This window comes from Lipophrys pholis (genome assembly GCF_963383615.2).
Source record: "Lipophrys pholis genome assembly, contig: SCAFFOLD_38, whole genome shotgun sequence".
Lineage (NCBI taxonomy): Eukaryota > Metazoa > Chordata > Actinopteri > Blenniiformes > Blenniidae > Lipophrys > Lipophrys pholis.
Genome location: NW_028292246.1, coordinates 387,501 through 412,767, shown reverse-complemented (window position 1 = coordinate 412,767; position 25,267 = coordinate 387,501). Strand labels below are relative to the sequence as shown.

The 25,267-nt window shown below is 43.8% G+C and overlaps 2 protein-coding genes across 4 annotated transcripts in view; both read left to right on the top strand.

The window, feature by feature from the left end:
- Positions 1-3,916: 3,916 nt before the first annotated feature.
- The window catches only part of LOC308128051 (protein NLRC3-like), a 200,404-nt gene continuing 179,053 nt past the window's right edge, over positions 3,917-25,267 (top strand). For all 3 annotated transcript variants that reach the window (XM_080493720.1, XM_080493722.1, XM_080493721.1), the window contains exons 1-12: positions 3,917-4,080; positions 4,754-4,827; positions 9,290-9,409; positions 11,304-11,405; positions 11,482-11,560; positions 11,873-12,080; positions 12,439-14,224; positions 14,305-14,478; positions 19,769-19,936; positions 20,201-20,383; positions 20,679-20,861; positions 24,695-24,877. In XM_080493720.1, coding sequence (XP_080349846.1) covers positions 4,784-4,827; positions 9,290-9,409; positions 11,304-11,405; positions 11,482-11,560; positions 11,873-12,080; positions 12,439-14,224; positions 14,305-14,478; positions 19,769-19,936; positions 20,201-20,383; positions 20,679-20,861; positions 24,695-24,877 — 3,230 coding nt within the window. In that variant the 5' untranslated portion in view covers positions 3,917-4,080; positions 4,754-4,783. The remainder of the gene's footprint in view (positions 4,081-4,753; positions 4,828-9,289; positions 9,410-11,303; positions 11,406-11,481; positions 11,561-11,872; positions 12,081-12,438; positions 14,225-14,304; positions 14,479-19,768; positions 19,937-20,200; positions 20,384-20,678; positions 20,862-24,694; positions 24,878-25,267) is intronic.
- The window catches only part of LOC308128052 (NLR family CARD domain-containing protein 3-like), a 268,285-nt gene continuing 246,999 nt past the window's right edge, over positions 3,982-25,267 (top strand). Inside the window, exon 1 of the mRNA XM_080493727.1 lies at positions 3,982-4,009. The gene's annotated coding sequence lies outside the window, so the exon portion shown is untranslated. The remainder of the gene's footprint in view (positions 4,010-25,267) is intronic.

Below are 25,267 nucleotides of genomic sequence, written 5' to 3'. Positions count from 1 at the left end.
AATCTCCCACTATCTTATGCCAATCTATTCCTGTGACCGCCATCCACCCCTGCTGAGTCTCAACATGTTTACTACCCTGCAGAGGATCTGAAGGATTTTGGCTCTGACTCCAGTCACATTTGTATTTGGTCTTGCTTCTGGTTGTAGGAGGTGAAAACCTTGTTAGGAGTGCTTTTAATTCTGGATATATTGAGCGGACTGCACCCCCAGAGGGCGAGTCTGGATATGGTGGCGGAGCTGCTGGTGTTTCAGGGTTTTTAGGGCTTATTAATGAAGTTACCTCTTTGTCTTCACTGCCCTGCTCTTTCTCTCTCTGCTCCTGTCTTTGTCTCATTCTCCTAGCTCTGAGTATGTTAGACCTCACATATCCTATTTGATCATCTTCTCTTTTATTTAGCATTAAATCTTGTTTTGCTTGTTTCTCTCTCTCCTACTCTTTTCCTCCTTTTTTTATTTATTTTTTTTATTTCCCTTGGTATCTTTTATTATCAAATCTCTCAGCCGGGTTAATTTTCTGAGTATTGAGGCTCCCGTTGAACCCGTGTTTAGTTATCCAGCTGTCTAAATGTTTTGTCAGATCCGCATCCTGATTTTGAACAAATTTCCAATCTTTACATGTTAATGTTTCACGTGGTTTTGAACGTCCCTGTCCCATTTTGAATTAAATTTGGATGGACCATACTACATAGGGTAGTCTATGGTTCCGCTTTATTACTTCTTCAACAGGGTAGTGGTTAATCTGTAACTGAACGCGGTAATTCTCACTTCAACCCTCTCAGGTGGAGAATTCTTGCCTGTGCATCCACGTCAGCCCACTACTTACTTTCCTGTTGCTTTAAATGATGCCCGAAACCTAGTGGTTCTCAGTACATCCACACATTCATCATCATTCACACTTTTGGTGCAGGATTTTCGGAGACACAACAACCGCGGGCCCCGCCACTCTTATTTCGCAGGCCCCGTTAACCTCAGTGTCTTTTTTTTATCATTCGGTGCAGGATTTTCGGAGACACAAGAACCCCGGGCCCCGCCGCCCTATTACAACGAGTATTTTCCAGGCCCCGTCAACCTCAGTGTCTTTTCTTAATTTTACCTATAAGTGCCCAGGATTATAGGGTTTTACTACTGCGCTGTAACCCTCTCAGGTCAGCCAGTCTTTCTTTTTTATCTTTTCTTAATTTTTTTAATTTTTATTTTAATTTAATTTAATTTACTTTTTTTTAAATTTTTAAAAAAAAAAAAAAAAACAACTTACCCTTGGTGCAGTTCTGTCTTGCTCCTGGATGCCGTCAGCGGTCGGACTCCGACAGGTGGGGAGACCACCAGTCCCGGAAAAGGAGCTTAGGTCTCACCTAGTGAGCCTGCCACTGCCGTGGTCTTTCTGCTGATCTCCGCGTCTGTCGGAATCCTCAGGCGTTGTTGGCATCCGGCTCGAAGGACCAAGTTAAATGTCAGGTCCAACCTCTGAACATTTATTAATTCTTAATTAAGATTTGGTTTTACTCATGAGGAGAAACGGACAGAGAGATGTTTCAGGTACAAATCTCCAACCCGCTCTGAAAAACCTCTGCTGTTTCCTCTCCATTTATTAGGGTTCCTCCCATCTGAAAACACAACACTTCACCATTTGCTGACCACTTCTCCTTATCATAATAGATCACAGGGGTCCTCTTATCTTATTACAAGGACTTCCCATCTGCAGACCACATTCCTCCTTACCATAATAGATCACAGTAGAGAAATACAAGTCGTAGCAGATGAGAAAGAATGTTAGTACAATGAATGTGATAACTTTTGTAAGATTATTCCAACACCACTCCTATCCTACAATGTCACTGTTCTGCTGTCGACTCCCGACTTGAGCAGAGAAGAAAAACACAAACACACACACCCTCCCCTCCCCTCCCCCGCTCCTCCTCCATTTTACAAATCACAATGAAATATTTTTGTGCTCTTTGCTTGTGTGTATGTGTGTGTATGAGTTTTTTGTGTGTAGGTTTGTACGCTGTTTATTTATGTGTATGTATGCTCTTTATTGTGTGTGTGTGTGTGTGTGTGTGTGTGTGTGTGTGTGTGTGTGTGTGTGTGTGTGTGTGTGTGTGTGTGTTCTGTATTTGAGGAATGAGGATGAGGAAGTGGCATGTCTCTAGGCAAGAGCTCACAGGAAGTGTGTGGGCGCGCTGCTTTTGTGCACCATCAGCATGTTTCCAAGACAAGCCCCTCCCACCCCGACCCCATGAGCTCTCTCTCTCTCTCTCTCTCTCTCTCTCTCTCTCTCTCTCTCTCTCTCGGGAATCTAGTTTGTCAATTTGAATAAGAACTGAAACACAACCTTGTTCTATAAAACATCAAATATTAAGTGAAACCTCCAGACAGAGACGAGGGGATGAATTACTGTGGCCGTGAGGTTTCCTTCTCTCGTCTGAATTCTCATCCAGCCAGTCGCTCTGAGGGAGTTCAACCCAAACAATAACAAAGTAATCAATGGATCTAAATGATCCTTCTGTTTTTCAAGTAGTGCTCACTTCAATGCAATGAGAGTTCCTCTGTGATTCTATGAGGTTCTCCAGATTGCCTCCTTACCTCCCCACCCACTCAATCAGTCACAGACTGGGTTAGGTTTCAGGTGGGGTAAGGTGGAGTCAATGGATGCCAGACACCGCTGTGGAACCAACAACTCATTGATTTAGCCAAAACAGAAAGTCAAAGAACAAAAGAACTCTAAATCCTGTCAAAAAGATTGCCTCTATCTCTAAAAAGTCTTTCTCTTCTCTCTCAATCTGTGAACCTCTCAATCTTCTAGAATGGGCTGGTCATTATCCAAGAGATCTGATTGGTCAGGAGGCGGAGCTTTAATGCTCCTTGATCTCTGATCCAGAACATAACCTGCTCCGGAGCAGGATCGAGGTTCAGAAAGTTCCCACAGTGATTTAGCAGGTAAGAAGTGAACCAGCGTGGCAGTACAGAAACTCAGAGTTACGCTGAAGAGCGTCCATAAGAGAAGATCCTGATTCCTGGTCCAGGACTCTGGTTAATCCACCAGGAAGGTCCAATCAGCTCAAATGTAACGTTCTGTGTTAGTTTGAAATCACCATGGATGAATTCCCTCAAGACTCTCAGACGCTGGAATCTCAGACTCTCAGACTCTGGACTCTGGACTCTGGACTCTGGACTCTCAGACTCTCAGACTCTCAGACTCTCAGACTCTCAGACGCTCAGACTCTCACACTCTGAGAATTCTGAGACTCTGGATTCTCAGACTCTCGGACTCTCAGACTCTGGCCTTAGACTCAGACTCTGGATTCTCAGACTCTCAGACTCTCAGACTATTGGACTCTGAGACTCTGAGACTCTGGACTCTCAGACTCTCAGACTCTGGACTCTGGACTCTGGACCCTGGACTCTGGACTCTGGACTCTGTACTCTGGACTCTCAGACTCTCAGACTCTGGACTCTGGATTCTCAGACTCTGGACTCTCAGACTCTCAGACTCTGGACTCTGGACTCTCAGACTCTCAGACCCTAAGACTCTCAGAATCAACATTCTGTTATCTGCAGGCGTCTTGGACTCTAAATCACAGAGGCTATGTTCTCATGACTGGTGTGTATTTGTGACAGCCTCGTCAGATTCAAATGTTTTTACAATAGTTTTACAATATTGTCTTGTTTTCATCAAACCACATATTTCAAGTAATTTAAACAGTTTGTGGTTTGTACCGTTTATATTGATGATTGTGTTTGAATGAGACACATTCTTGTGTTCTTATAATGGTGATTTCTGTGCCTAGAGGAGCTCATATTTCATCACTTCCCCTCTGAAACATTCCTGCTCTTCCTGAGTAGAACGGAGGAAACACGTGATTTATGTGAAAACAACTCCCCCACTGGGCCCCACTTCCAGCTGCTTCCTCATCTGGGTGTGTGAGAGAGAGCAGGACAGAGAGCGCTGAGGTTGTCAGACATCAGAGCTGGACTAAGAGGGACTGAGACAGACTGAGACGGACGAAGAGCAGCTTCTTCTCTCCACAAGTTTCCTCACAGGTGGAAAAGTGTCTGGAAGAAGAAGTGAAGAGAGTTCAGGTGAGAATCTGTCAGCTCTTTAGAAGCTTCCACAACGGAGCAAAAGACTTTCTAACTTCTCTTTTTCTCTTTCATTCACACCATCACAAACCTCTGACAGCTGCTTTCTTCTTCTTCACCTGTTGGACAAACACTTCATCCTCCATTTAACTCCTTTCTTCACTTCTTTTCTTCTCCATGGAGAAACTCTGAAAACATTCAGCAGTGGGCGGGGCTTCAGCCCTCCTTCACTCTGATTGGCTCATGTTTGTGTTAGTCTCCAAAACATTCAAACCAACTCTTGATACACACACACACACACACACACACACACACACACACACACGACTCAATCATCTCATTATTTATCATCCAGACGCTTCATTTTTCCCTGAAACCTCCAACTGACATTAATCCTATTGATTGTTGTATTTTCCATGTTTCTATATTTTCTTCTCTCATCTTATTTCCTCTGTTTGTTCATTATTTATCCTTCTTGTTTTTCTTCTTTCTCTTGTTTTGTCTCGGCTGTCGCTCTCTGATCTCAGTCTACTGAATGATACCGTCTCTAACTGGAACTACCAGGATGTGTGTTTCTGTTTCCTGCTGCACCACCCACATGATTTCCTCTGTGTGTGTGTGTGTGTGTGTGTGTGTGTGTGTGTGTGTGTGTGTGTGTGTGTGTGTTGAGCAGGTTGGTGTGTTTCTCTCTATCTGACTCAACATGTGGGACGTGGATGAAGAAGACCCACCAGAGTGTGTGGACAGGTAAGAGACGTCCCCCCCTCCTGCATTCAGTCAAACAGCAAACAGAAGAATGGACACTAAATGTAAACTCCATAGAAAGATGAAATGTAGTAAAAGTGGCTCTGCTGTATTGACACGTCTCAAGGCTCAGTGATTTCAAGTCATCCAAAGTGAGCTGAAGTGATTTCAACAGGCAGCAGAAAAAGAGCTGCAGTAAAGGACATGAGGTGCAGAGACATTCCACCGTCCCCATGATCAGTCCCAATGTGATCATGAAAGACACAAGGACAAGCAATGGAAAGGACAAAGAGTAGAAGATCATATGTGACACATCTCTTCTTGAGCTGAACAATCGTTCAGCCAACCCGCGGGTCCAAAATCGGACACACGGTCAGATTAAAGTGACTGCATTTCAATCACTAGAGATGTTAACTGACAGTTCATTTCAAAAACTTGAACTGATGGTGCCTGTCAGTGATAACTTGTCGTCGTCCCTCACCAGTGACGACATGCATGACACCGTTCTACTCATTTTCACAACCAAAACCCTCACCAGCGCTCGCCATGTTAACCTCGAACAGGTTCTCAGTGGTACAAAACCGAGCACCAAAGGTGACATGGTTGTGTACGCTGCGGTGACTCAACCAGAGAATACAGACACTTCAAGCGGACAGACCACGTCTGGACCAGAAGAACCTTTTTCAGGTTTCGAGTCCAAGACCGACCCACATTCTGCTAAAGCTAACGCTTTAACACCGCAGAAACGAGGAAATACACTCATTGAGGTCTTCCGCGATTATCAAACGATCTTCGCGCAGGACTCGCATGAAAGGGGGGGGTCACAGACCTCCACCCGGTGCGCATCCCCACTGACCCAAAGGCACTGTCATCTTTTGTACACCAGCACAGATCTTTTCTAGCTGCATACGTGGTAAAGCATTTCAGGACCACGAAGCTGGACCCCGCTAACCAGTACCAGCGAGCTTCTCCCTCTGGCAACCGCCAATCCGCCTGGAACCGGTGCCAGTTTGGCTACTTAGACCCACCATCGGTGTCTACCATCCTTCTCCACACAACGATGAGCAGCACTGCCGCTCACAGCAATCTCATCTATGTGGACGACTTCCTCATGCGTCACTGCACCTTTGAGGAACATTTAGCTGAAACACGACACGTCCTTTATCAACTCCTGGTAGCTGGAACCAAACTTGCTCTCAGCAGAGTTCAGGGGTGCCGCACCAGAGTTGAACACATCGGGCTCATAGGTGGCGCTGATGGGACTGAACCCTGAGCAGGGAGAGTTCACGCCACTCAAAACCTCAGAGCCCCGACTAATGTGTCAGGACTTAGGAGCCTCCATGTGGTCTGCAGCCACTTCTCACAGTCCACAAGGGACTGTGCAGTGAGTGCTAGACCCCCCAGAGAACTCCTTAATGAAGACAAGCCCTTGGAGTGAGAAACTCCTGCAGAAACATCTTTCTGTCTCACAAAAGAGAAACTCTGCTCAGCATCCTGTCTGGCTCACCTAGACCAGGACACAGAGTTCCTCCTCCAGACAGACTTTCCCACTCATAGTCTCAGTGCTGCCCAAGCGCAGTCACATGACACAGACAAAGTTGTGGCTTACGCTAGCAGACCGCTTAACAGCGTGGAGATACAGATCTCCCACTGTGAGAAAGCCTTCGCCACGACTCAGACCGTTCCACCGAGTCATCATGATCATGATGAAAATGTCTGTCAGGGCCCGCTTAACATTTATGTCGACGACTTCCAGCTCCACCCTGACACAGCCACCACGGCTGCTGTCCTCCTTCTGAACCCAGCGTTCAGCCACTGGAGCCTCCCACCTTCCGTCGACTCAGACAGAAGCACACATGTCACACCCAGTGTCATGGCTGCTCTGTATGACATTTGGTAATGGAGACCAACCTCCATTCACCAAACAACTCCCAGTCATCTTCTCAGGTTGACCAAGTCAACCACAGCACCACCCACATACTCAGGTATGGCAACAGCAGTGGTACAGATGGAGAGGTGAACCTCCAACGGGTGCTGGTGACCATTCGGTCCACTGTGCACCACCCCACAGGTTTCACTCCCATCAAAAGAATGACTGGTAGAGAAATGACCCTTCACTGCACCTTCTGGACCAACCAGAAGAGGGCAGTGTTGTCACGGCCTGCATAGCAGAGCCACTCAATCCATTTACTCCCCCGGAGTAAGGTTAACTCCTCCCGTAGCGAGGGGGGAGAACCTCCATCCCAGGAGCAGAGGAGATTTTTATCAGTAGGGTTTAGTGACAGCATGCTCAGATCCCATCAGGTGCATGTACTAACCCTGCCACCATCAGAAATCTAACTCCGCCTCCTTAGACGACCTGAGCAGTTACAAAGCTTGAGTTGAACCATTCAGGGAAATATAGTCACTGTAAACTCTTATCCAGCTCTATTAACACCACTTAGCATGCCTTGGACTATGTCGAGTATTGTTTAGGAGAAATAACCCCTGTGTGTAGTCAGAGATCTCGCAGGAGATTGTAGGGAGATGAGCTCCTCCGCTAGCAGCTTCAGTACAGGTAGAACGACCTTACTTAGCTCCACTAACCCGGGTTGAGCAATTTCTCAAGACGAACACCCCCACGGTTATAAACCTTCACAGATACATCTGACGTTGTCTCTGCAGTGCTATTTTAACCTCTGTGAACCCACAGAGCCAAGAGTTGTGATTTCTTCAGATCTTAGCCATTATTGAAATAATGTGTACAGTTGAAGTCTCTGTAGTGAATGTTGGGTTTTGGAAGGGAACACACACGTACACCTCCACACACCACACTTCACGCTCTCACTCCTAGCCGGAGCAGGTGCACCAAGACCCCCCAGACGGCTGGTGGCTCTTGGACGCTTGCTCACTGGTGAACCATCGCTGATGTCGTTGCACACGCCAAGTGCACCCACATCCTAATTTTACAGATCAGACTCGATTCCCTGCATCCGGTACCTCCGCTTTTATAAACTGGTCCACAAACATGTCGCAAGCTAATCCCTATCCTCCGGGAGGTGTGGGAGGAGCCTACTAACTATTTTCTAACCACCTGTCCCCATTTCCCTTTCCTTTCTTCAACTCTGGTACTTCATTATCATGCATGTTTGGCAAACTGTACGAAATGAGTACTGTGGTTGTAGGTAGTTAGAAAAGAAGCTAAAAGTCTGCCCAGACTGGTCTCTCTGTCTGCCCAGACATTAGCCTCTCACATGAACTATATGAACTGTTGTGGACATGATGTTTTCCAGGACATTTGGACGTTCACATGGACTCCACGATCATATGGACTATATGGCCCAGGTTTGCTCCAAAGACTGCGATTAGCATCCCACTCTTCGGAACAAAGGGGGGATGTTGGGCTGGAGATTCCAGTGAACTCCTCCAGAAGTTTCTCTGACTGAGGAGAAACACCAGGGACAATGAACAGGCCATAAAACAGCAGGGGAGCGAGCCAGTTTTACGACCCCCCCCAGGTTGATAACCAATGAGGATGGTCGAATCCGACCCAAACACCACAGGGGTCCGAAATCCAAGCTTGGGTAAACCTTTCTTACCGAAACTCTCGGCTGTTATATTTTATGCAGAAATATTAACCAACTTAATTACACGTTTTACAAATGAGACTGATATTTTGGTATTAGCTATTTCCAGTTTATCTGGTGGTGCCCCAATTTATTATTAATACATAAATAACAAATTTATGCAAATTAATATTTTTTTTATTAATAAATTATTTTTGATAATTTATTCATTTTTTTCCTTTTTAAGTAATTACTCAATTACTTTAGGAGTTGGTAATGAGTAAATGACCGTTTACTTCCATTAATAACTTAAATTTTTCATTAATTACTTACAGTGATTTATTACTTTCAGTAATCTATTACTTACAGTAATTTAATGCCAATAACCAACCATTAATCCCAACAAACACAATCCCTTCATGTCAGAGGCTCAAAAGTCACTGAACCAATGAAATAAGAGAGAATCAATCCTTCATCTCTCACACTTGTTGAAAAGCCTTTGCAGGCAATGACTGGCTGAAGTTGTGAACTCATGACGTCAGCAGGCGCTCGCTGGGTTTCCTCTATTTTAATGCTCTTCCAGGCTTCACCGCAGAGCCGCTCACTTGATGTTGCTTTGTGGGCCTTTCTAATCCTAGTTTAATCTGTAAGAGGTGAAATTCAGGTTCTATTGGATTGAGATTGAGATCTGGTGACTGACTGGGCCTTTCAGGAAGATTCTACTTCTTTATTCTAGAATCACCTCCTGGGTTGTTTTGGCTGGTTGTCCTCCTCACATCAGAAGAGAGTAAGGGGACGGTGTTTTGTGACGTTTGGGGGCAGTGTCAGGTGACAAAGTGTGTGTGTGTGTGTGTGTGTGTGTGTGTGTGTGTGTGTGTGTGTGTGTGTGTGTGTGTGTGTGTGTGTGTGTGTGTGTGTAGAGGTGAGAAGCTCAGACACACAGCAGAGTCTTCAGTATCCAGCAGCTTGTCTATGAAGAGTGACTGGTCCAAACATCGTCCACCACACTTCAGTACTGAACCTGGACCTTCAGACACAAAGTAAGAAACTCTTTCTTTAATTTTATTTCCTCAAAACCAGAGTGAGAGAAGTTGTGCTCACTCTACGATTCACTTCCAGTATTTTAGAGAACTGAGTTTTAGTCCAGATGGAGTTTCTGGAGGATTTGAGAGGGAGATGGAGGTGACCAGGGTGTGGAGCAGTGTGGAGATGCTGCAGGGTGAAGGTGGTTTGGTGGAGACGTAGAGCTGAGTGTCGTCTGCATAGCAAAGAAACTTCATGATGTATTTATGAGAAATATGGACAAGTGGAGGAGATGGACAATGAAGAAGGTGGGACCAAGTACAGAGCCCTGGGGAACACCAGAGGAGAGGGGGATGGGGGGGATGTAAAAGATTTGAACTGAATGATTTTTAACTTTAAAGTTATTCGGCCAGAATCCATTTGGGAAACATGAAAAATGTAGGATCCAGTTTCAGTTGTTGATGTTGATCTCTGATACATTAATACCTTTCTGAATGGAATTCGTCATGACACTCACACAAACACATAATTCCAGCATCTAAATTTAAAGGAACATACCAGTGTGTTGACCTCTTGCTGATTAATGATCAGTTTCACAACATTTAAGAATATTCTGGAGGTTCTAATCCTCTTTCTCTGAGAAAGTCCAGGCTTTTATTTTGGGCTGAATCGGTCCAATGTTGATCATTTTGCTTCAGCTTCTGCGACGCCATCTTTGATATCCCAGAAACCCTTGTGGCAGATTTCCCAAGATGATGTCAGTTAGGAAACATCAACACAGTTTGATGTTTTGTTTGTAAACATCAACTTTGGTGGATCGATTTGGGAAACTGCAGGTTGGAAATGAGTCCAAATGAGTGTTGATGGTCTTGTTTTGGTGTTTTGGTTTATTCTCTCTGCAGAAGGGAGATGTTTTATGGGAAGTACATTTTGAAGATTTTCTGGTAGAGTAAGTTTGAATGTAGAACTACAGTTAATAACTATTAACACTAGCAATACCATGATTTTTCAGACTTCCTCCAAGTCCCAGCTCTAAGTCAAATGACTCTATTTACAAATTTTTATTCACACCTTGGATGTTTTGGAGTGTTTGGGGACGGGCAAAGCTCAGAGCTTCTTTTAGCACACTCAATAAATCTCAGCAATAAATTGTAGAATATTTGCGTGTGTGATAACCTATAATGTGTCCCAGGAAGAACTACAGTCTGAGGTCTAAAGACTTGTTTTTACACACAGTTCCGACCATCCATTATAAACTGGGCAAAAAAGCCTTTATGTATTCTGCTCCATGTTTATGGAATGCTGTACAGAAAAAAATTAAAAACTCACAGTTTGTCATGCTGGGCGAGTTTAGGGCCGTTTTACAGCACATGTAAACACAAACCTAACCTTGTTCTTGTTTTAGCTAACTTATATTTAAGTATTTGGTGGCTTTTATAGTTTTGTCTTTCTCTGCGACTGTACTTTTTATTGTTTCCATCTATTTGTCTTTTGTGCTATTTATTTGTTTTAAGAATATTTTTGTATTTAGAATTAATATAAGACACAGCAAACTTTTTTATGTACTAAAAGAGGTGAGTAATCTCAATGTGGTTCTCCTGATTTCAATAAATATACATGTATACATGTGCATTTCAATACCTGGCTCCCCCTCCTGTGGTGCACCAGTATTAGCCTTGTTTACATAACAAACAGCTGAGGGTGAGGTGTTAGCTGAAAGTCTGGGAGTCAATTGACTGTTCTTTGGTATCGAGAGGAAGAAAAGTCAAATGACTTCTCCATGGTGTTGCAAGTGTTAAATATCCTCACAGTATTTTCACAAAGTCTGACTGAGAGAATCAAAGTCTCAGTTCTTCCATGTATCTTCCATTGTTCCAGTCAGTCTGTTCCTGATGTTGTGTTTGTTTTTAGCTCTGACTCTGGGTTTCCATCCAGCTGTGTGTCCATGAAGAGTGACTGGTCTATGGAGGCACCATTACTCTTTAAATGTGGAGCAGGAAGTGGTGATGAGGGGTGAGAATCAGTGTTTGTCTCAGGATTCCTCATCACACCACACAGCAGCTTTAACAAAGTCAACATGTTTCTGCAGCGTGAGCCAGCAGAGCTCCCAGCTTCTCCCTGGTGGCTCCGCCCCTCAGCATCAAAGACATCTGGACTCCACATTTATGGTGAGAACACGTCTCCATTCAACACTTTACTGTCACATCATGAGACAGAAGAAGCTGCTGTGACTTCCAGCTGAAACATGAAACAGACACTCAGCTTGTTAGATCCATTCAGGTCCAAAGTGAAACAGTCCAACCTTCATCCAGCTTCCAGTCTTCACTGATGCTTGAAGCTGCTTCTGCTGGAGATCCCACATGAAGTGTGATTTGGCTTCACATGTTGTCCATCCTGCTCTCTGCACTGGATTTACACTCACATCTCAATCTGGCTTCAGTTTCAGCTCAAAGTCAACTCCAGATGTTTCTCTGTTCCAGCTGCTGGAGGACAACATGGTGACTTTCATGAAGAAGGAGCTGAAGCAGATGAAGAAGCTCCTGAGTCATGATTACCCAGCATGCTCAGAGAGTGAGAGGGAGGATGAGGATGAAGAGCAGAGGAGCAGCAGAGAGTCATTTCTGAGGATCACCCTGGACTTCCTGAGGAGGATGAAGCAGGAGGAGCTGGCTGGGCGTCTGTGGAGCAGTAAGAGGATTTGATCTCATTTCCCAGGATGGAGATGAAGCTGAAATGTTCTCAGCTGGAGCAGAAAGCAGTCAGAAACAGAGTCCATCCAGAGAACACAGGTCATTTCCAGGTCAGACACAGAAAGTGTGAAACAGGCAGAAAGTCCAAAACAAGCAGCAGAGAAGAGGAGACACAAAGAGAGTTCCTGAACTCTGCTGCTCATGTGATGCAAACATCTGCATCAGATCAGAGGCTGTTTGGTCTCCACTGAGGAGCTGGATGGAGCTGATGGAGGAGAAACATCTCCACTAACACACTGTCATCTTCACATTCAATGTCAAACACACTCAACTCATTCCTGCTTTCTTCTTTTCAGGAGCTTCTGCTGGAGTCTGCCAACAGAAGGTGAAATGTGCCCTGAAGAAGAGGTTCCAGGTTGTGTTTGAGGGGCTCTCTAAAGCAGGAGAGTCCACCCTCCTGAAGCAGATCTACACAGAGCTCCACATCACAGAGGGAGGGACTGCAGAGGTCAATGAGGAACATGAGGTCAGACAGATTGAAACAGCATCCAGGAGAGCAGCCAGAGCAGAAAGCAGCATCAGACCAGGAGACCTCTTTAAAGCCTCACCTGGAAGATCTCCACCAATCAGAACAGTGCTGACAAAGGGAGTGGCTGGCATTGGGAAAACAGTCCTGACACAGAAGTTCACTCTGGACTGGGCTGAAGACCAAAGCAACCAGGACGTCCACTTCACATTTCCATTCACCTTCAGAGAGCTGAATGTGCTGAAGGAGAAGAAGTTCAGCTTGGTGGGACTTGTTCATCACTTCTTCACTCCAACCAAAGAAGCTGGACTCTGCAGCTTTGAAGACCTCCAGGTGGTCTTCATCTTTGACGGTCTGGATGAGTGTCGACTCCCTCTGGACTTCCAGCACCCTGAGATCCTGACTGATGTTACAGAGTCCACCTCAGTGGATGTGCTGCTGACAAACCTCATCAGGGGGAACCTGCTTCCCTCTGCTCGCCTCTGGATCACCACACGACCTGCAGCAGCCAATCACATCCCTCCTGACTGTGTCGGCATGGTGACGGAGGTCCGAGGGTTCACTGACCCACAGAAGGAGGAGTACTTCAGGAGGAGGTTCAGAGAGGAGCAGCAGGCCAGCAGGATCATCTCCCACATCAAGACCTCACGAAGCCTCCACATCATGTGCCACATCCCAGTCTTCTGCTGGATCACTGCTACAGTTCTGGAGGAGGTGTTGAAGAGCAGAGAGGGAGGAGAGCTGCCCAAGACCATGACTCAGATGTACATCCACCACCTGGTGGTCCAGGCCAAAGTCAAGAAGGTCAAGTATGATGGAGGAGCTGCCACAGATCCACACTGGAGTCCAGAGAGCAGGGAGATGGTGGAGTCTCTGGGAAAACTGGCTTTTGATGAGCTGCAGAAAGGAAATCTGATCTTCTATGACTCCGACCTGACAGAGTGTGGCCTGGATCTCAGAGCAGCCTCACTGTACTCTGGAATGTTCACACAGGTCTTTAAAGAGGAGCAAGGTCTGTACCAGGACAAGGTCTTCTGCTTCATCCATCTGAGCCTTCAGGAGTTTCTGGCTGCTCTTCATGTCCATCAGACCTTCATCGACTCTGGAATCAACCTCCTGGATGAACAACAACAAACAGTCCTGATGAAGAACAATCTCCACCCTCTCCATCAGAGAGCAGTGGACGAGGCCTTGAAGAGTCCAAATGGACACCTGGACTTGTTCCTCCGTTTCCTCCTGGGTCTTTCACTGGAGACCAACCAGAGTCTCCTCCGAGGTCTGCTGACACAGACAGGAAGTAGCTCACAGACCAATCAGGAAACAGTCCAGTACATCAAGAAGAAGCTGAGTGAGAATCTGTCTGCAGAGAGAAGCATCAATCTGTTCCACTGTCTGAATGAACTGAACGATGGTTCTCTGGTGGAGGAGATCCAACAGTCCCTGAGATCAGGACGTCTCTCCACTGATAGACTGTCTCCTGCTCAGTGGTCAGCTCTGGTCTTCATCTTACTGTCATCAGAAGAAGATCTGAAGGAGTTTGACCTGAAGAAATACTCTGCTTCAGAGGAGGCTCTTCTGAAGCTGCTGCCAGTGGTCAAAGCCTCCAACAAAGCTGTGTACGTGGGTCATGAACAAATATGTAGAACTGAGTCCATGACAAACATTGAACTGGTTTTCATTGTTGCTTCTTCTTCAGGTTGAGCAGCTGTGGTCTGTCAGAGAGAAGCTGTGGAGCTCTGTCCTCAGTCCTCAGCTCTCAGTCCTCCAGTCTGACACATCTGGACCTGAGTGACAACAACCTGCAGGATCCAGGAGTGAAGCGGCTCTCTCCTGGACTGGAGAGTCCTCACTGTAAACTGGAAGCTCTCAGGTTCTGACATTATTGATCATTAATATCCACCACTCTCTGTTCTCCTGCTCACATCTCTAGAACATCAGTAAAACATCTCAGTAGAACACTGCAGCCTCTTGATATTTTCTCCTCTATTAATCAGGAAGTACAACTACAAAGTAAAGTTTCCAGTGTAAGTTCAGGTGGAGAGCAGCAGCTTTAATTCCTCCACTCACTGTGTTTGTGATGCTCCATGTCACAGAGTTCTGCCTCAGACTCTGACACCGACACGACTACGAGCAAGAACACCACACATGAGACAAGCACAGCAGCAGCAGGACACTCACTTCAGGTGTGCTCCTGTGGCTGGATGAAAATATCATCACTTAGGAGGCTGAGGATCCACCAAGGAAAGAGAGGATGATGAGAGAGCAGAGGCAAGAGCCTCACAGTGAGCAGTACTTCTTATGGAGCAACCAGTCAAATCAGTGGAGTGAAGCACAGCGACGGGACAAAATAGAATAGAATAGTTTATTCTAGTGATGGCCAGATGAAGCTTCATGAACCACTGTCTTTACTTTCTGACCCTCAAACAGAACCTGTGTAGTTTTCTTCTTCTCATTTTAAATGAATATAATCTTAGGAATCCTACTGTCACTACTTGCTGTCTTATTAATGTGTAGAAAGGTGAATGAAATGTCGACCTCTTCTATGTCAGGAACTCTGACATTCTTCATCCTTTATGATTAATTGTGTTAATTGTTATTAATTTTACTAAGAATTCAAATTCTAAATGAATAGTTTTGTACAGTACATCTTGATGAGACTGATATAAATTGGCATCATTTCCTGTTAAACAGGTGGTGCCCCGAGGTTTTCTGATGCACATCAGATTCCATGTTTTGTTCATGAGTCATGACTCTTTGATCAATACTAATCAGTGTTGACACAGTTAGTTTGAAAAATAAATCCAAGTACTGATTACTAGTTACTCCTTTTTGCCACAAACTCAGTTCTGATCACTGCCTGGCCTCCTGCTGATACATATTTAACCTTTGACCTTCATTCTTTGTTGTATTTATATCTGACTCACGCTTTTATTATCAGATTGTTAATATTGCAGCTAGTTATTTATGTGGTGATGTAGTTGTAGTCTGTTGTTGCACTATTTATCTATTTATATATTTATATCTATTTATCTATATATGTATATATTTGCACTCTCTGCGCTATTCAACCTTTTAATTACCCCCCTAGGGGACAAATAAAGTCTTTCATTGATCGATTGATTGATCGAAAAGAAAAAAATACAAAAAGAGTTCAACATCTCTGCAGTTCTTGTAGCAATGATATGGTTTAGTGTTGACATTTCTTGGTTCCGATTCTTTTGTGTCACCTGAATTAGTGAGAGTGAGTTTGTCTGTGATTGGCTGAGAGTGGAGAAGGGGGCGGGTCAGGTCGGACTGCATGCTCTGTGTGTGTCTGTTAGTTTGGAGGAGAGAACGAGCAGCCGCTTCTGTTTAATAGTAAAGTGTCTTTGTAGAGAAGAAACTCGTCCTGCTGGACGCAGTAGTAATGCTACAATAGTAACGCTACAATAGTAATGCTACAATAGTAACGCTACAATAGTAACGCTACAATAGTGACGCTACAATAGTAACGCTACAATAGTAATGCTACAATAGTAATGCTACAATAGTAACGCTACAATAGTGACGCTACAATAGTAATGCTACAATAGTAATGCTACAATAGTAATGCTACAATAGTGACGCTACAATAGTAACGCTACAATAGTAATGCTACAATAGTAACGCTACAATAGTAATGCTGCAATAGTAACGCTACAATAGTGACGCTACAATAGTAACGCTACAATAGTAATGCTACAATAGTAACGCTACAATAGTAATGCTACAATAGTAACGTTACAATAGTAACGCTGCAATAGTAACGCTACAATAGTAATGCTACAATAGTAACGCTACAATAGTGACGCTACAATAGTAATGCCACAATAGTAATGCCACAATAGTAATGCTACAATAGTAATGCTACAATAGTAATGCTACAATAGTGACGCTACAATAGTAACGCTACAATAGTAATGCTACAATAGTGATGGTACAATAGTAACGCTACAATAGTATCGCTACAATAGTATCGCTACAATAGTAATGCTAAAATAGTAATGCTACAATAAAAAACGCTACAATGGTAAGGCTAAAATAGTAATGCTACAATAGAAATGCTACAATAGTAACACCACAATAGTAATGTTACAATAGTAACGCTACAATAGTAACGCTACAATAGTAACGCTACAATAGTAACGCTACAATAGTAAAGCTACAATAGTAACGCTAAAATAGTAATGCAGCAATAGTAATAATGCAATAGTAAGGCTACAATAGTAATGCTACAATAGTTAGGCTACAATAGTAACGCCACAATAGTAACGCTACAATAATTAGGCTACAATAGTAACACTACAATAATAATGCAACAAAAGTAATGCTACAATAGTAACGCCACAATAGTAATGCCACAATAGTAATGCCACAATAGTAACGCCACAATAGTAATGCCACAATAGTAAAGCTACAATAGTAATGCTACAATAGTAAAGCTACAATAGTAATGCTACAATAGTAACGCTACAATAGTAAAGCTACAATAGTAAAGCTACAATAGTAAAGCTACAATAGTAACGCTAAAATAGTAACGCTACAATAGTAACGCTACAATAGTAATGCTACAATAGTAATGCTACAATAATAACACCACAATAGTAACACTACAATAATAATGCAACAAAAGTAATGCTACAATAGTAATGCTACAATAGTAACGCTGCAATAGTAACACTACAATAGTAACGCTACAATAGTAATGCTACAATAGTAAAGCTACAATAGTTACGCCACAATAGTAACGCCACAATAGTAAAGCTACAATAGTAAAGCTACAATAGTAACGCTACAATAGTAATGCTACAATAGTAATGCTACAATAGTAATGCTACAATAGTAACACCACAATAGTAACACTACAATAACAATGCAACAAAAGTAATGCTACAATAGTAATGATACAATAGTATCGCTGCAATAGTAACACTACAATAGTAAAACTACAATAGTAATGCTAAAATAGTAACACTACAATAGTAACACTGCAATAGTAACACTGCAATAGTAACGGGCATGGACTTAATATAAGAAGTAACTTCAATCTGATTACTGGTTTGGAAATAGTAACACGTTAGATTACTCATTACTGAAAAAAGTGGTCATATCACTGTTACTCATCATCATCAACAGTCAAATTGCCTGATGTACAACCAGTGTTCCCAACAACATCAACTGTTTACAAACCAATCAGGACAACAGACGGTAATACAGACGGGTTTGGACTGAGGACTTAATGGAGTTACCAAAATAAACTTAATGCACTTTTCCTCTAGTTCCTACTGTAGGAGCCATTTAAGGTTTCATATGGGTTTGTTTGTTTCTGTTTGTGTGTGCCCTCCTATTGACTGGCCATTTGGGTTTAGAATGTATGTTTGCCCACTAGGTGGAGCTAGGGCAAGGTGGAGGTTCAAACCTCCACCTAATCGATGCCAGGTGTGCAGACACAGTTTGTGAACCGGGCCAGGGAGAGTGGCAGTAGGAGGAAACATTTATTGTGGTAGAGGAACTCAGTATTCGGCGAGTCATTGAGGACAGGAATCAACAATTGGACTGTGGATATCAAGTAAATACTTTGACATGTCCAAATGAAAAACTGCTGATTGGACCTGATCAGTGTTGCTCCTGAATACGTTCTGAACAAGTTACCTGTCCTCACCAGAGGGGCACCTTAAATAGGTTAAGGTGCTGCTCCACCTCCTCAGCCTTACTCCACTTGACTCTACTCACTTTTGACACTTTTCCACTACATGATGGTCCCTGCTACGAGGTACTTTCATGGTAGACCGTAGTACACTGAGGTTCCAGGCGAGCGAAGTCGAGAAGACGGCAGGCTGCTCATTCACCCGCCATTTTTTAAACCAGAACACAATAAAAAACAAAAAACAACCAAAGTCTGCAGCTGTCCTGGTGAACGCTGTTTAACCACATTTCCATTAGAATTTAAAGTATCGTATGGTTTGTTGTTCTTATTTTAACATCAGTAGCTACTAACAGCTTGTGGCAGAAGTCACCAGTTAACAGGGGCACCAGTGAAACCGAAACACCGGACAGTGAAGCATCACATCGGGGTGATTACTTGTGCATGACGGGGAAAGCTCCGATGACTCCGCCCACTCCGTGGTCGTTCTATTGTAATGGAAAACAAGTGAGGCTGAGTGGAGTAGAGGCAAGGCCAGTAGGGTCAAGTGGAGTAAGGCTGAGTAGGAGCTGGTGGAAAAGAGATATTTATTACAAGTGACTGGGAATCAGAATTATCTAGACAACAATGTGAATAAAGCTGTAAGAAATGCAGAATTAGGAAGAAATGTTAAACAAAGAAAACAATAACAAAGATCATCTATTGATCAAAGAAGGATTAAAAGATTCTGTCAAAAGGAAAAATACATGATACAGAGAATCTATAAAACACAAAAGAAGTGGCAAATACATATGTGAAATATAAAAATACTTTAACTACTACTGTGAGAATTGTCATAAATCTACAAAAATAAAAGTGGTGAAATCTAAGAAAAGAAGAATCCTATTAAAGACACATGGAATCTATTAAAGAGTGTAAAGAGAAAGACCCAGAGACATTTCATTAGTAAGGAAGAAATCATAGAAATTATTATCAAAAGTAAAACCAAATCTTCAGATTGAGACTAAATGGAGATGAAACCAGTAAAGAGGGTGATTGAGTTTATCTCCAAACTCCTGACTCACATCTGGAACCTTTGTCTTTCCAAACTGGACAATTTCCTGACCAAAAGACTCAAATCAAAGTGAAGTACAAAACTAGAACCAAAGAAGACTGAACAAACTCCAGGACAATGTCTCTGCTCCCACAGTTCTCACAAACTAAACCATGAATGAATGAATGAATTGTGTCTCTCAGAAGAATGATTGTCTCCACTGTCCCCGTCTCTCCAACCAAACACTCTGTAATGAATAGAAAGAAGTAGCAGGACGTCCAGCTCCACTCCACAGCTTCACTTCAACATCTGGAACTGAAGACATGAACAAAACATGTGGACCTCCATGTCCTCTCCTTCACGTCCACATGAAGCCAAAGTCAAACCCAGAGAAGACGATCTGAAGCTCTGAGGTCCAACAAAGTCCTCATAACAACGTCCTGTCCTCTCTGTGTCTCATTACAGACTTTCTTCATGTCGACTCTCCGACTGTGAAGTGATCTCCTCGGCTCTGAAGTCTGACTCCTCCCATCTCAAACATCTGGACCTGAGTGAGAACCAGCTGAAGGATTCATCAGTGAAGGTTCTGTGTGCTGGACTGGAGAGTCCAAACTGTAACCTGGAGACTCTGAGGTCAGTTCACTGTCTGAAGTTAGAATGTGTTGAAGTCAAACCACTGAGAGGAGTTTAGGAGGATCCAGATGTTGGAGGACAGAGATGGACTGAGCTCTGCAGCATGTTAGTGATCAGCATGTTGATGAGACTCTTCTCCTCCTGGAGGCTTCAGCTGTTTGGACTTTACATTTCTAAACTCTTCCAGTCTGAACCTTCTTCAGTCTCAATGACTTCAACATCAAACTTTGTCCTCTAATCTCACTTCTTTCTCTCTTTATTCAGGTTGAGGGGCTGCAGTTTGTCAGAGATCAGCTGTTCTTCTGTGGCCTCAGCTCTGAAGTCCAACCCCTCCCTCCTGAAACATCTGAAACATCTGGACCTGAGTGAGAACCATCTGCAGGATTCAGGAGTTGAGCAGCTGTGTGGTTTTCTGGAGAGTCCACTCTGTAGTCTGGAGACTCTGAGGTCAGTTGACTGTCTGTTACTGTTGTAGAAGGAGAAATGTTTGTGAGCAGCTGTGATGTGAGACTCTGATCCTGCAGTGAGAGATGGACTGAGCTCAGCAGCTTGTTACTGATGTGTGTGGACATGAGGAGGAGTGGCAATGTTGTGCTGACATGTGGAGGATGAGTGTGATGAAGATCCACAACAACAGAACAGCTCATTGATCAGGACACAGTAATGTGGAGCTGCTCATTTCTCCATCAACACATCTGATTGGTTCTCCTCATTCATTCTGCTGCTTTCTCTCTTTATTCAGGTTGGAGGACTGCAGTTTGTCAGAGATCAGCTGTTCTTCTGTGGCCTCAGCTCTGAAGTCCAACCCCTCCCTCCTGAAACATCTGAAACATCTGGACCTGGGTTACAACGAGCTGCAGGATTCAGGAGTTGAGCAGCTGTGTGGTTTTCTGGAGAGTCCACTCTGTAGTCTGGAGACTCTGAGGTCAGACTCCATGTTTGAGTTTGTGTGCAGTGAAAGTTGTGTTGACACTAAAGGTCAGACATCAGGCTGATATGAGATGATCCACACTGAGGATCTCCATGAGAAACTGAGACTTCTTCTCTGGGCTTTAGTCCTGTGACTGTGGCAGAGCCGTGTGGAGCTCCACATTTCAAAGCTTGGTAGAAGAAGCAAGGTGCTGCAGTGGAGAATTCTCCGTCAACCTCTGACACGCTCCATGTTGAGCTTCAGCTTTCAAAGCAGGCTGATCTCTCCTGGATGAAGAGTCACTGATCTCCCAGCTGGAGCTCCAAACTCTCCCTCACTCTCAAACTCTGGACTTGTTGGCTTGATGTCCAGTAACCTTGGCTGTTGACTTGTCCTCCCACTGGACACTGCTTCTGTTTGCTGTCACATCAATTCAGCTCCAAAAGACCAAAGTTCACATCAGTGACAATAAGAAGCTCCTTCTTCTTCCACTTCCTCGGGGCTCCAACCTTCTTAAGAAGAAGAGCTGGACAACAAGGATCAGTCTGATCAGTCTCTTCTAAATATGATCAGCTGCTCATTGCAGCTCCTGGAGCAGCCCAGCTCTCTAAAGTATTATTGCTCTGGATTGAATTAGAGGAGCTTTGACATAAAGGCTGGGGTGGTCGGGTTCCTTAGCAGGTAGAGACCACCAAGGTTTACCAGTAGGGGGCGACACTCAAATGAGCCTTCTTATTATAAACCCATGAGAAATATTCACACAGTTACTTAAAGGACCAGACCCAGACAAATATGTTTTTGTTTCCAGAGCAAACACATATTTATTTACAGTAAAACACACACTACAAATTAAAGGCTTTTTTAAATGAACTATGGAGTTCAACAACTATTTTTAGAAAGAACTTTATACCAAACTAAACAACCAAACAAACACCTCAAATAATGAAAAACTCAATAACTTAAACATTTGACCTTTCTACTAACCTCCACCTTTTCTCCACAAGGCAACAACAATCACTTCAATTTACATTACTTACAGTCAATGGTCCACACACACACACACACACACACACACACACACACACACACACACACACACACACACACACACACACACACACACACACACACACACACACACACACACACACACACACACACACACACACACTCCCTCAGCATGCGTCCTCCTCGTCCTACCAGAGACTTCAGACGTCCTTTCGTCTCCTAATTTAACAACTGACTATGACTGGCTGCAACACCAACCAATGAAAATGACAGAACACATAGAAACGTTATCAGGCATATTAACACAGGGACCTAGGTTCTATGTAGGGTTGTTCGGTACACCGGTACTGTATTGGTATTGCGGTAATGACGCCTTTAAAACGATACTATACTGGGCCCAGCTGGTACCGGTATCTTTCTTTCTTCTTTTTTTTTCCGTCGCTGCGGAGCGTCACTGTTGTAATTTGCACCGAGGAGAGTCGTCAGTCTCTCTGTGGGGGAAGCGTCGGCGGGCTGCTCCTCTTTCTCACTTGTTTTGGTTGTTTTGGACAATCGAAGTGCGGAACAGCGCTCCGCTTTCTTTGCTTTTCTTTTTTTTGGACTCCGGTTTCTCCGAGACGGGATGCGCGAGCTTAACCCCGCTCCGACCCGAGATCCGCAACTGAATAAGCGCTTCATACTCGACCTTCACAACTTCAAAATAAAAGTCAAAACAACGTATTTTCAAAACAATCTTCTCCCAACCGAGCTTGTACTTTGAAAAGAATACCGGATGCGCATGCGTAAATGACATGGCGTTTGCTTCCTTGTGAGAGTGAGCATGCGTAACTGACTCACCCGTGGAAACTCTGCAGAGAGAGAGAGAGAGAGAGGAGAGAGAGAGAGAGAGAGAGAGAGAGAGAGAGAGAGAGAGAGAGAGAGAGAGAGAGAGAGAGAGAGAGAGAGAGAGAGAGAGAGAGAGAGAGAGAGAGAGAGAGAGAGAGAGAGAGAGAGAGAGAGAGAGAGAGAGAGAGAGAGAGAGAGAGAGGGGTGCACCGAGTGCTACATGGAAGTACTTGTGTCTCCATCAACACAGAAGCTCCACTGAGCAAACGGTGTTAGAGAACATGTCTGGTCCAGAGTGGAAACACTACGAACCTGCTAAACTCCTGAAGGACAAACACCTGTCCTTTAGGAGTTATTACCTGTGGTTCAAAGAACCACAGGTAATAATTTATATAACCATGAAAAAAATAGCTCTGGAAAAAAAATGTAAGCTATTATAAATATTAGTATTATAAATATAATATAAAAAATATAATATTTAAAAATATTTTATTTTAGCCATTTAATGTTAAAAAGATTACTGCATAGTGACAAACCATTTAAAGACATTGGTCCTACTTGAGTCAGGCTGGATCTAATGACATTTTTTGTGTTTTCCTTTTATTTGGAAAAGTATCGAAAACTATCGAAAGTATTGAACTACATGGTTGTATCAGTATCGATACCAAAATGTTGGTATCGTGACAACATTAGTTCTATGTTGTATATTTACGATATTTTTCTTAAAGAAAATAAAAAAAGACAATCCCACACTGAAGTTCACGCCCTGTTAGGATGATCTCTCCTGGACGAAGCGTCTGCAGCGATCTTTAAAATAAACTTTCTACCAAACTAAACAATCCAACAAACATCTAGAATAATGAAAAACCCTCCACTCAATACCTTCAACCTTTTACCTTTCTAATAAACTCTACAGCCTTTTTTCTAGAATCAACAACAATCACTTCAATTCACATTACTTACAATTGTTTCTCGCCCACACACACACACACACACACACACACACACACACACACACACACACACACACACACACACACACACACACACACACACACACACACACACACACACACACACACACACACAGGTTAGTGTGGAGGTCCTGAAGAGAAAACATAAATCCTCAGGATGTCAAAAGGAGAAAAGAAGAATAAATGAGGTCCAGGTGAGACGTTCAGGTGCAGTCGTCCCTCAGCATGCGTCCTCCTCGTCCTACCAGAGACTTCAGACGTCCTTTCGTCTCCTAATTCAACAATCTTCCAGTGAAACTTATCAAAAGTCCAAATCAGCTCTTCTGCCTCTTGCTCTGACTTCCAGGGTGATAAAGTCCATCTACAATAGAACTGATCTATTGTTTCACTGTTCATACTCAGACTATGTCTCTGTGGTCTGCAGGTGCACAGCATTAACCCCGCCCCCTTTTATTCAGTCTGACCAATCACAACAACAGACACCAACAGGAACCAATGAAAATGACAGAACACATGAAAACGTCACCAGACAGATTAACACATTGATCTAGGTTCTATGTTGTATATTTCTATGTTTAACCCTTTATTTTACCAACAGCTCCACTCAGATTTACACCAAAGTTATAAAATACTCTGGAAACAAATGTTGAAGTGTTTGGAGTTCAGTATAGAAGAGTTTGTGTGTGTGTGTGTGTGTGTGTGTGTGTGTGTGTGTGTGTGTGTGTGTGTGTGTGTGTGTGTGTGTGTGTGTGTGTGTGTGTGTGTGTGTGTGTGTGTGTGTGTGTGTGTGTGTGTGTGTGTGTGTGTGTGTGTGTGTGTGTGTGTGTGTGTGTGTTGTGATCCAGATGTTGGAGGACAGAGATGGACTGAGCTCTGCAGCATGTTAGTGATCAGCATGTTGATGAGACTCTTCTCCTCCTGGTGGCTTCAGCTGTTTGGACTTTACATTTCTAAACTCTTCCAGTCTGAACCTTCTTCAGTCTCAATGACTTCAACATCAAACTTTGTCCTCTAATCTCACTTCTTTCTCTCTTTATTCAGGTTGGAGCTCTGCAGGTTGTCAGAGATCAGCTGTTCTTCTGTGGCCTCAGCTCTGAAGTCCAACCCCTCCCTCCTGAAACATCTGAAACATCTGGACCTGAGTGGGAACCAGCTGCAGGATTCAGGAGTTGAGCAGCTGTGTGGTTTTCTGGAGAGTCCACTCTGTAGTCTGGAGACTCTGAGGTCAGACTCCATGTTTGAGTTTGTGTGCAGTGAAAGTTGTGTTGACACTAAAGGTCAGACATCAGGCTGATATGAGATGATCCACACTGAGGATCTCCATGAGAAACTGAGACTTCTTCTCTGGGCTTTAGTCCTGTGACTGTGGCAGAGCCGTGTGGAGCTCCACATTTCAAAGCTTGGTAGAAGAAGCAAGGTGCTGCAGTGGAGAATTCTCCGTCAACCTCTGACACGCTCCATGTTGAGCTTCAGCTTTCAAAGCAGGCTGATCTCTCCTGGATGAAGAGTCACTGATCTCCCAGCTGGAGCTCCAAACTCTCCCTCACTCTGCCATTGTTGCCCCCCTGACCCAGTGTGTGTCATGTAGGGGTGTGATTCCATCCTGTAATAGGA